This window comes from Rhagoletis pomonella, unplaced genomic scaffold (assembly GCF_013731165.1).
Source record: "Rhagoletis pomonella isolate Grant_MI unplaced genomic scaffold, Rhpom_1.0 Rhpom_scaffold_00008, whole genome shotgun sequence".
Taxonomy (NCBI): domain Eukaryota; kingdom Metazoa; phylum Arthropoda; class Insecta; order Diptera; family Tephritidae; genus Rhagoletis; species Rhagoletis pomonella.
The window spans coordinates 34,277,372-34,289,739 of record NW_023458562.1 but is presented as its reverse complement, the minus strand read 5'-3'; the positions used below and the strand labels follow the sequence as shown (position 1 = coordinate 34,289,739).

The 12,368-nt window shown below is 31.6% G+C and overlaps 1 protein-coding gene and 1 non-coding gene across 7 annotated transcripts in view; one reads left to right on the top strand and one right to left on the bottom strand.

Moving 5' to 3' along the window:
* LOC118744666 (NAD kinase) overlaps positions 1 to 12,368 on the bottom strand; it is a 62,285-nt gene that overhangs the window by 19,878 nt on the left and 30,039 nt on the right. For 2 of the 6 annotated variants that reach the window (XM_036477836.1, XM_036477835.1), the window contains exon 2: positions 9,042 to 9,936. The exons of 2 other annotated variants lie outside the window; for them this stretch is intronic. In XM_036477836.1, coding sequence (XP_036333729.1) covers positions 9,042 to 9,649 — 608 coding nt within the window. In that variant the 5' untranslated portion in view covers positions 9,650 to 9,936. Of the gene's footprint in view, positions 1 to 1,149; positions 1,360 to 9,041; positions 9,937 to 12,368 lie in introns of those variants that run through there. 2 more of the 6 variants (XM_036477837.1, XM_036477842.1) reach the window with 2 other exon arrangements.
* On the top strand, positions 5,868 to 5,939 carry Trnad-guc. Its single transcript has one exon. It is a non-coding gene; the product is annotated as a tRNA-Asp (tRNA).

The following is a 12,368-nucleotide window of genomic DNA, read 5'->3' as shown; positions in this document are numbered from 1 at the left end:
AAATACGAAAACTTTATTTTATAACTTTCATTAAAAAGTGAGAATCAGTAGTCTAGCAACAGGACTTTCAAAAAGTGGTTCGATTTGTAAGTACTAAATTTAAAATTCTCATTTTAGTTGTTGGTGTTTCCGATAGGGTAGGAGTATGATGTATTGTGGAAGGATTTTCCGTCATCGCTTGTAAAATTTGGTTTGGAGTCAAACCGGTTTCGGCGTTGTGCCGAACGTTGTCAGAACGAAAATGACACCGAAGATGGAACAGCGTCGAAACTGGGTTGTCTCCAAACCAAATTTGGCAAGGGAAGACGGAGAATTGTTCCACAGTACATAATACTAAATTTAAGATAATCGCGATAGTATAGTTGCCAGTATCCCCACATGTCGTAAGGGGATAAAAATTTGAGTATCTTTAGTGGTTTCTTTAAGAAAAAGTTTACACAAAAAGATAAGCGATAAAGTAAGTATATTTTCTTCAGAAAACAAAATTTTTATTTTTCAATTAAGTTTTTCGACTGAGCTTTAAATAAATTTGTCGATTATAAAGTGATAAGTTATCGTGTTGTTATAGTCTTCGATAGTATTGTGGTTAGTATCCCCGTCCGTCGCCCGCAAACCGGAGTGCAATGCCACGCCGGGGAGATGTGCAAATTTGTATCTAACTTTTTTTTCTTACATTCAATATGTATATATTGTCACAATTTTTTATCTTAATTTCCATAGCTTCAGGACTAAGTAAATGCAATATAAAACTATTTAAATTTATTTAGAAGCAAATAATTTTATTAGATGGGGGGGAAGGACAGATACAAAAAGGAAAGCTATAACAGGTACTCTTACGCACGATTTCGAATCAATAATCAGTATTTATTTTTTGGTTTTATATTCCATTAATGCTAGTATTGGTGCAAAATAGTGTACAAGAATGAGCAAGATATCCGAGAAACCAAAACGACATTTCTCGCAGAAACTATTTCTCTTGCTTCTTTACAACAGCTTCAACAGCTTCTGTTAGTTTGATAATCATTTGAACCTACATACATTTTCTAGCCGAAAACAATGCATGTAAAATTTTTCGTCTCATTTAATACATTTCAAAAAATGTCACAGATTTTAATAATATTATAATAGATAATTATTTTTGACACATACTCATTACACTTTCACTAAGCTTTTTGAGCAGCACATTTTACTGAAAAGAGTCCTTGAGCGCCGCGTTTAAAAGCACTTTCACTATTTGGTCCTCTTTTTGTTTCTCGAACTTCACACACTTATCGATAAGCACAAGGTTCTTTTATAGTGTTTCTTTTAAAAAATATTTACAAAAAATGAACAACTGCCCGTCACGAACGTACTACAATACTAACTAAAAAAATTAATTGTAGATTACTAGAAGTCTCAAGTCCCAATAAGAACACACATACACGCGTAGAACTAAAGGCCGAGGAAGCACACATACATATACATACATACATTATCGAAGCCCACTCAGAACTTTAGAAATGATTAGAAAACAAAGCAAAAACAGATTGCACTCCTACTGTATTGACATATGTATCTATGTATGTATGTGTATGTAGAAATATAAGTATGTACTTATTAAAGTAGTGATTTAATTACTGTAAACGCTATACTGTCTGCAATTTATTCGTTTTTACTGTACACCGTAGTGTTAAAGGTGCTGCAACGAGAAAAAAAACGCATTGCTGCTTTCGTATGTACATACATTAGGGTGCATCACTCTCCATACAAAAAAGTTGGTACATCTAGTGTGGAGCAAAAATGTCAAAATGTTTATTTTTTTATTAACATGTTTTCCATATTAAAACTTTTTCGTTAACGTTTGATTAAAATGTTGTCCATGCTATAGCTAAAACAGCTTTATTCAAAGTTTTAAACAAAAAATAAAAATAAATAAATAAATAAGAAAAGTTTTCATCAAATTATCATTTTCTAACTGTTTGATATGAATTTGTAAAACACTTCTGAGTATGCAGTTTAGATAAAAAAAAATCCAAGCATATTTTTAGTATATTTATATCAAAAAGTTAGAAAATTTTATAAAAATTTTAAGAATTTTTAAAATTTGTTTCTTTAGTTTAAAACTTTGATTAAAGCTGTTTAAGCTATACCATGGACAATATTTTAATCAAACATCAACCAAAAAGTTTTAATATGAAAAACATGTTATCTTCTGTTAAAAAAAAAAACAAAAAAACATTTTGACATTTTTGCTCCTCACCCTCTGTTTTTCCATCGGAATTATACGATTTATTGTATTTTAAGACTTCGACCATAAAACCTTGGAAAAATAATAAGATTTAAAATTAGTTTTTAAAAATATTTTTTCCTAAATTCACCTCAGACCATAAGAGTTTAGGGTTAAGGGGTCTTCATAAAAATATTTAAAAATTGTACCAACGGAAAGAAAATAATGATATTTTTGGAGAAATTTTTAAATAGGTAAATCTTAAAATTTCTCCGAAATGTTTTAGCGCAAGCCTTAAAATATAATAAATTCTGTAATTTCTGTGAAAAACTCACAGATTTTTATGGCAAGGCACCTTAATGTACATACACATGTATGTGTGAGTCGCTCATGAACAATAATTAGCATTTAAAATTATATATTTATATATGTATGTATATAAATCAAGCTTTATTTACCACTACAGGCAGAGCTCAGCTGACTTTTACTTTTTTTTTTTAAACTCACTTTCTGGAGCTTTCGAAGTACATATGTACGCATGCATGTACATACATACGTATGTAAACAGTTCTTTCAGGCCGTGGTGGCGAAGAAAAGTTCATTTTCTTATTAAATCGAAAAAACAACATTTGTTTACGATCATGGTACTGCGTCACAAAGAGCCACCCAAGAATGGTTCGCTTGGTTTCGTTTTGCAAATTTCGATATTATTAAAAAGGCACCACCACGCTGTTGTCGACCAATCTTTGAAATGGTCTATGAAATAATGCAAACGGTTAAGAGATCGCTAGACAATTAAGCAACCATTAACAAACAGTTCTATGTAAATCATTTAGAAAAGGTTGGATAACTTGTAGTTATACACGCCATTGTTCGAGTATTGGTTTAATAAAAAGTGTCACGTGATTACGCCGGTAAAAATCATACTGCGCATTTGTCTAGGATCAAAAGTTTCTCATTAGTTTCTTGCTAAGCAGCTGCCGTAAAGACCTTGAGACTGCACAGTAGGTCAAAGAGTTGGTTAAATGATGGCTTTTCATTGCCCTCTCGTTAGTGCCGCTTTATGAAAGCTTGCTGCTTAGCGAATTTGGGTTTCTTGACTTATTCTCCCAAAGAAGCTTTATTTTTAAATATCAACCATTTTTATTCTTAAAAAAATATATTAAGTACTGTCTATTGAATAGTGATGTGCTGAATCGATACTTTTAAGTATTGACCGATACTTGGTACCGAATAAAAGATATCCAATAATTTCAATACTAGGTACCGTAATGTTTAGCGTGTAAAAGCGGTTCAGGGGAGCCTAGCCTATCAAAAGCCAAGTGTAGGAGCTAAAGAGGTTTTGATGGTAATCCAAATGGAAAATATATGCACAATTTCCTTTGCCACAATACAGAGAAACTCGTCCTTATTTGAAACGTTTTTTTTTTCCTAGATGAATCGGACGATGTTGTCTTTCTAGGCCTGAAAGACTCCTTCATCCGTCAAAGCATTTTCCTAGAATTTAAGATCTACGATGGTGAAAACTGATAAAATGTTATTGTTACTGTTGCAATAAGCTGAAGAAGGCGACGAGAGTGTCGTTTGCGACGGCAATATTTTCGATATGTGGTTTCCACATTTTTCAGTACAAATTGTTCAGCTTTTGGGAAAGCATCGTCTTATTCGTACGTACCAATTGTGAAGCAACTACTACTGAAGCGACCAATCCATGCATGCATGTAAAGAGTACTCCCTAAGGACCAAGGAGTACTCCAAAATTAACCACAATTCATATAAAAAATATGGTCCAATTAACATTTTGATGTCCTAGGGCAGGACCATATACTCCATCTCTCCATTACATCAGAGTAGCACAAAACTACTCCAACATATTAACAATGGTATTGTTGATATATTTTTTCGTTTGTACACGCTTTTATTCTTCAATTCACAGATGCATTTTCGCAATTAACAAAAACTAAAAACAAAAATTAAAAATTACATGTTGCCTCTGACGGCATTCGAACCCGAACATGCTAGGAGGTAACAACTAACAGCGAGCATCTCTACACGTTCAGCTGCAGTCAGACATGCAAATGTGCTTTCAAATGCTCAACTTCAGTCACATTTCGTTCGGGGTTTTTGTTGTAGCATTAACCATATTTTTATAAAACATTAGCGAAAAATAAAATATTTAAAAAATAGTTGCCCGTATTGCAAAAAATTCGATGTACCTAAACTTTATTGACTGACAATAATAACTGCAGACTTAAAAAAAGTTATTTTGTTAGTAAAAAGTTGTTACAATTTTTTTCGTAAGGACCTTCATGTGAAACGTCATTACTCCGCTTTTGAAGTTGGAGGTGTTTAGAATTCTGAGTGCCGCCATGATCGTCTCCTTTTCTATTGGACATTGGACAGGGAGGTAGGTATTTAAACTAAGGCGTTTAATGCATCAACAGGGCAAGTTTTCATTGCCCTTGGCAGTGTTGAAAGACCGCTAAGTCGTTTTTGGGAAGAGGCTCCAAGTTATACCAGAAAGTCGTCAACAAGTATAGAAAGAACGAACGAAAAATGACACTGAAGATGGCACAACGCCGAAACCGGTTTGTCTCCAAACCAAATTTGACAAGGGATGACGGAAAATCGTTCCACATTACATCAAATATAGAAAGCTTTCGTGCAGTTTTCACAGATTTCGTAATAGTTTATTTGTGTGGTTGAGTTATTTCCATTACGACAGCATCTTGAATACAAAATTGCCCATCAAATTGCTTGGAAACTACTTCACAGCTTTGAACTCAAGATGAAAGATAAAACTTGAACGTGTAACTTTTGTGTTAGAAGCTTTACAAAAAATTATATTCATAACTTTTAATTGACGTATCAATTTACATTCCAGACAAATTATTTACGTAATCATTAATCTGGCAAACCATAAAAATCTTTTTTATCCTTCTATTTGGAGAACTTCAAAAGGTTCCCAGTGAACTCATGGGGAATAAGAATCTCATTAGTAAACAAGTTTATTAATCAAAAATAGAAAAAATAGCTGAGTTCATATAAGTGGCGCTTATCGCTGGCTGGTACGATTTTTCGGTACAATTTTTTCTGTGCTTCTCTTTCATGCTTTTAAATTTACAAAAAAAAAATACTTTATTGTGGCCTGCTAGTTATTTTTTGCGCTGGTGAAGACCGAAATACAAAAAGATAAAAAAAAACACAAAAAATTGTGAAACAGTTAAAGCTGGAGGTTAAGAATAAATTATGCAAAATAAGGCAAGGTGGCGTAAAGGCAGACAAACAAAACAAAAAATGTAGGTAGGTTCAGCACAAGTTCAAAAAAACAAATAAAACAAAATCAATGCGCATAAGTCCAACAAAAGAGAATAAAGAGCAGAAAATGGCAAACTTAAAAATAATAACAATGATAATAATAAACTCCAATAAGTACCAAAAGCGTAGTACTAAATGTCGAAAATATCAATGCGAGCGCGCTTGATCGCGATAGCGCGCGTGCAAGCAAGTTTGAAATTTTATTTTTAGAAAAACGCTAAATAAAGAGCATGCAAAAACGTTATGAGATTCTCTTTTACAGCCGCTCTCTTTTTGTCTCTCTCTCTCACTCTCTCTCTTAGTTCACTGCTCTAGTGCGCATTTTAGCAACCACTCAGCAAGATCCTCGATAGTATAGTGGTCAGTATCCCCGCCTGTCACGCGGGAGACCGGGGTTCAATTCCCCGTCGGGGAGTAGATTGAAATTTTTTTATGCAGGTAAATTATTATTAATAATTTTTTTTCTTAAATTTTTACAATTTTAATTTCTCCAGTACAATTAGTCAATATTTACAGTAAAACATTGGTGACTGCACTCAGTGCAATTACCGTGACTAGTGAAAATATTTAATGGTAGACGATTAGAAAATAAATATTTAAATACAACAAACGGGGATTTTTTTCACGAACCACCTTATTTTATGATGTGACGTTAGTTGCGGTTTTAGTTTTTTTGTCTTGTAATTTCGTTAATCCTCAGAATTTCGAGGTAAATACAGTGACGGCCACTTGAATGGCGCACTTTTTGATATTTAGTTACATAGTTTACTTTATGTTTGTTTAATATTGACGCATTTTTTTTTAATATAGCATATTCTATAACAAAACACATGTAAATCCGATATTAAAGGTTTATACAAAATTTATAATAATTCAGCAAATTTTCATCATAATTCCCAACTAGAAACTGCTTAGGGTATTAAGGTGAAAGTTTTACGATTGTAAAAAATCTAGAACTTTTTTAGCCGAGAAAAAAATGGGCAAACATGCTTTGTATGGAAGAAAATGCGTGACATCTTCAACAAAAAAAAAAAAATATATATATATATATATCAAACCAGTTTGAAACTTTGATGAACATTTTTTTTTAATTATTAAAGTTTGTGCAAAAGCAAATCGGATTTACATGGTTTTTGTTAAAGAATATGCTATATTTTTATAAAAAAAAAAATTATGAATATTGAATTAAAGGAAAACTGTCAATAATGAGGATCAAAACTGGGCGCCACCACTGTATCATTTACCGCATCGTTAGAGAATATCGCAGAAATACGAACGATTTATTCGCATAGTCACGTTGAGTACGGCTAGCTTGTCATTATTTTTATTGAAGTAGTATTTTACATGATTTGTTGGAAACTCATGCTTATCGACAATTTTTATGTATATTTACATGTTAGCACAAATAAAATTTGAAATTAGACACATCTTAGAAGGCGAAGCGATAAAAAATATTTAAAATAATTGTTTTACATTTCTACATAGATACTTATCAGCCTGCTTATCGGAACGTACACCAACGTCCATACACTTCATTGGTGATAAGTACATACGTACATATGTATGTAGATATTTATAAATGTAATGTACCTCATGGTGAAATTCATCAAGGCATAGCCATGGACAGACAAATTTGCTATCTCACTGCAGAATTTAGAGATAATTTTGTTAATGTTAACAGTTGTGAAATTACAAAATATTAAATTGAACTGATGGTTATTCGATATTTTGGTATAAAATGAAACTAAAGTTTAATCTTAACCCTTAAATACTGTGCTTAAAAATACAAACAACCGCTGATGGTGGTAAAACTTTATTGTTAAGTACAAAAAAACAACATATGTATGTAGATCGTGTCACCAAAAAACGGGTTTTTAGTGAAATTATTACTTTTTGATTTTACAAAAAAATTAAAACCTTCGAACTTTTCTTTTTATTTAGGTTAATTAAATTTAAATTTTATTAGTATATGTACCTGCAAAAAAAGTAGTTTATATGTTTAAAAAGTAATAAACTGCCGATAAACGTGATAATTCATCGTGTTATCTGAATACTCCTACTGTTTTAACGTAAAACTACTTCGAATTAGCAAAAGTAAATAAAAAATTTCGCAATTTTCACAATGAATAGAAACTAGGGAATGTTTTTAGTAAGGAATCTTCGCGTTTTTTCAACGTTGACTTCTTGTTCGCTGTAAAAACTAAATAAAAGCTATGTTAAAAATTTAAAATAAATTTTGTTTTAAGTTACAGCAGCTATTACAAATATTAGTACTGCTTGAAATTTCTGCCAGATTCCCTGACAGATATCGTTTGATAGGTAATATTCATCTTAATAAAAAAATCTGTCGTGGTCTGAGAGACCAACAACAGTTCTTAAGGGTTAAAAAGGTAGTAAAATATCAGATAACAGAAAAAGAGAGGAAGAATTAAGATTGTGTGAAAAATTACCAATTCATTTGGAGAAAAAATAAATAAGAAATTGCCCAATTATAAGCAGCATTTTTTTTGTCATAAAAATGTAGGTAGATTTTCTTATAGTCTTTTATTGGGATATCAAACATTGGAAGATCTTATATCAGCATCACAATGTCAAACTAAAGAGAAATAAGAAAATTTTAGTTTGAGAATACTTTTGAAAAGGAATTTCAAAAATGAGAGGTAAAATTAGAGACCTTAGCTTGTAGATGTATGATAAAGTTTTATTTTTTTAATTAAGAACTTTTTTCATCGGTATAGGGCAGGCATGGATAGCGTAAGAAGAACTTTATAAGCATGTGCAAAACTTTTGCACTTGCTTATGGTGTTCTGCCTGCGCTGCCCATCACTGGTATAGGTTGACTTGAATGTTGATTCGATGAAAATAAAAACATGCATTATGGGAGACTGCTCTTCACTCAGAAACGGCTGTACGGTTTTGATGAAATATGGCACTCGGATCTCTCATAACTCTGAATAACATTTGGAATATTTTTTAAGTTTTTGAAATCAAATTTTGGGCGTTTTAACGCCATGCAGGTTCACTAGTATATATGTATATTAGACCACGTCAAGATAAAAAAAATACCGCAATGCGGCCGGCATAAGACTCAAATTTTAGCATTTGGTATAGATAGTAATGATCCTCCATGAATCTCCCCTCTCAAGGACAATTGTAAGAGGTCCCGCGTCGAGCATTTACTTTTCCCATAGGAATTACACGTTAGACAATGAGTTCTTTCCTTTTGAGGTCAATAAAATTTTCTAGGATCAATAAAAACGCCCTGTAAGAATACATTGAATACATGCCATATAGGTATTATGCAGGCTCAGATTATTTAAATTCCTAAATTAACCTTTTTTAATCGCTTGTCCTATTTGCTGTGAAATCTAGTATATACCAAAATTTTTTCTTTTGGAAGTTAAAAATTAAAATATGCTGTATCTAATAAAAATCTTAATTTTAATGCAATTCGCATTAATCACAAGTCTCATACAATTAAATAAATTTTTAAAGAAAGTAACCAAAAAACACTTACGGCCATGTGCCCGAACGTCGACGACGTGTTTGCGTCGTAAAGTAATTGCCATTTGTATCATCAACCACTTGGCCTTCCGCGATCGACTTGCGGCTCTTGTGTTGCACTTTTCGGTGGCCATTTTCAAATTCACCGAGGCTCAAATTTAAATGGCGCAATTTGTCGGCAAGTTCAATGTCGTCGTGGTTGCCATTCAACAAATCATCAACGTCAGCCAGATATTTACTATGCATATTGCGTTGTAGGCAAAAGCGTGTCATATCACTAAAACCAGCGCTGCCGCCGCCGCCGCCGCCTGCAGTGTGTAATTGTTGCTGCTGTTGTTGTTGATGATTTGACGATTGTTGCTGTTGTAAATTTTGTTGCTTCTTTGCACCGTTTCGTGAGCGATTTGTGCCGGCGGCAGCGGTGGCGTGCTGTGACTGTTGCTGACTGTAGTGCGGGAGATATTGAGCAGGCGGAAGTTGTTGTTGATGATGATGTGAGTGTTGGTGGTAGGCTGTAAGCCGATTTGTTGTAGCGCCACCCCAGGCTAACTTGTAGTTGAGACGTTCCTCGAGGCGACTTTTATGCAAAGTGGCCAGATCAATGTCTGAGAGACAAGTCATTATAATTTGTTAACAATTAATTGTTGCTTGCACTATGTAGTTTGTTGTAGTGTGTGTAACTTTTGTTGTTGCTTGCACTTGATTTACTATATGAATTTTAAAAATTATTTTTTGTTTACATTCATACAAATGTATGTATATGTATTCATTGTATTATTCGCAACTGTACACTTGTAATATGGTTTCTGTTTAATGTTGCAATTAAGTATTTTTTTGTTTTAATGACAGTTGTTTGCTCTCGTATTTGTTGTTGTATGCATTACTCTTGTATGCGTATATTGAATTCGCTAGCTTACGAATATATGTAAGTTGTTAGGAAGGTTATATTACTTTTTACATACCCATATACGTTAAGTGCTCGTCCAGAGGGTCCAATTTGCCATATTTTTACAAGCTAATAACACCCATGGGACTAATGTCAGGTTATTTGCAGGCTACACAATTACAATTATCGATTGATCGATTAAGTGACTTATACATACATATATGCAAACATTTTTAAATGAGTAGACACATAAAAAGAAGTGTTACACGGAGTAAAGAATTTGAAACAAATTTGATGAAAATTCGAGCATTTTTTAGAGATGGTATCTTTTAAACCATAACCGTTTAAAGTCTTGTTTTCTGGCCAAAAAAATTTATCGACTTTTTTTTTTGCTTGAATAAAACTCGAAAGGTCTGCCAGAAAATAAACCCAACTTAGCCTGCGTTGTTGTATATTTTTTTTTTATAAAAATTTTAAATTTTTTTAGAAAGATAGATGTATTTTAGCAAAATTTAAGAACTTGCGTTTACAAATTATTAATATGACGGTCGCATATAACCTACCACAAGTTTTTTGGAATGAGGAAAATTTTGTAAATTAATAAAAAATTAATTTTTTCAAATATAGTTTATACTATGTATAACAAAAACTATATAAAAAAAAGTTTCAAACTTTGTACAAAATTTAAAAAAATTCAAATTGTTTAACAACAACAATTTAAAAATATCCGGTTTCCTGGCCAAAAAAAGTTATCGATTTTTCTTTAACTAAATTAAGGCAGAAGGCCTGAAAATAAATCAAACACAGTTTGCGTTGTTCTATAACAGCCCTGGGCAGCGTTCGCGTATACATACAGTTGTCCACAAAATAATAGGAGTGCGATATTTTAACCAGTTTTGGCTATTTGTCTTTTGTTTATTTAATGTTTATTATTTTTTATAAAAGCCTAGCTGGCTATACAACAAACACCATATAAATTCAGATTTTAAACTTTGTATAAAAATTATAAAAATTTTGCAATTTTTCACCCAAATTTCAAACTTTTTAATCAGAGTCTTTAGAAAAAATTCTGGTATGCAGTTTTGTAGCACATTCAATTCTAGTCTGAAGAAGTGCAAGTTTCAAGCGGCTAAAAAATTCCGTTGATTTTTGAGAATTTTTTTGGTTAAAGGTGTTTCACGTTTTTTCCATACAAAGTATGTCGACAATTTTCTCTTATATGGAGGACACTGCCAGCAAAAAAATTGCCAAAAATCAACGGAATTTTTTAGCCGCTTGAAACTTGCACTTCTTCAGACTAGAATTGAATGTGCTACAAAACTGCATACCAGAATTTTTTCTAAAGATTCTGATTAAAAAGTTTGAAATTTGGGTGAAAAATTGCAAAATTTTTATAATTTTTATACAAAGTTTAAAATCTGAATTTATATGGTGTTTGTTGTATAGCCAGCTAGGCTTTTATAAAAAAATAATAAACATTAAATAAACAAAAGACAAATAGCCAAAAATGGTCAAAATATCGCACTCCTATTATTTTGTGGACAACTGTACATGCACTGCTATAAACATTTTTTTAGAAAATTTTTGCAAACAATTTTTTTTTGACGTAAAAAGGTTGAAGAAAAAATTACTTAAATGTATTAATGTTTTAAAAAAATAAAAAATGTTTTTTAGAATTTTTTCATATGAATAACTTTTCTATCAATATTTTTAGTTTTATAGCCAATTCAGTTTTATTTAAAGTGCAAATTTGAAGTAGCTAAAATTTTTGGTTGATTTTTAACAATTAAAAAAATTTCTAAAGTCCGTTTGCTCGCAAAAAAAAAATTTTCGATTTTTTCTTAACTAAATTAAGGCTTGAACGGCCTGAAAATAAACCAAACACAGACTGCGTTGTTGTTGCATAAACATTCTTTTTAGAAAATTTAGGTAATTTTTTTTATGTTAACAGGCTAAAGAAACAATTATTTAAATATATTATTGCGTGTTTCTTATAACGTTTTAGAATAAGTTTTTTTTGGAATTATTTAAAGAAAAAAATTTAATGACAATATAATTAGCACTCCCATGTCAAAAAGTAATATTGTATGCCACTTGTGTCTTTCTTTTTTTTAAGAATTTCCAATTGAAAAAAAGTTCATTGTCTAACAAAACCCTTACGAACAACCTAAGTTCAAACCTTGTAGAAAACTAAAAAAGTTCAAAAAATGTTCATCCGAATTTCAAACCTTTTTCCCAAAGGTGTTACAATTTTTTTGAGTATACGGTTTTATAGCAGCTTGTGTAGTATTTGAGTAGATAGTTATTTTCCCAACGCACTTTATTCAGTAATATCTTTAAAATGAAAATAAAATGTTTCTTAAATGTAGGGTTCAATCGATATAAGTAAATACAAATAAATACTCGATACTTTTCATTTGATACCAAGTATTTTTTTACTCGATACCTTTTTGT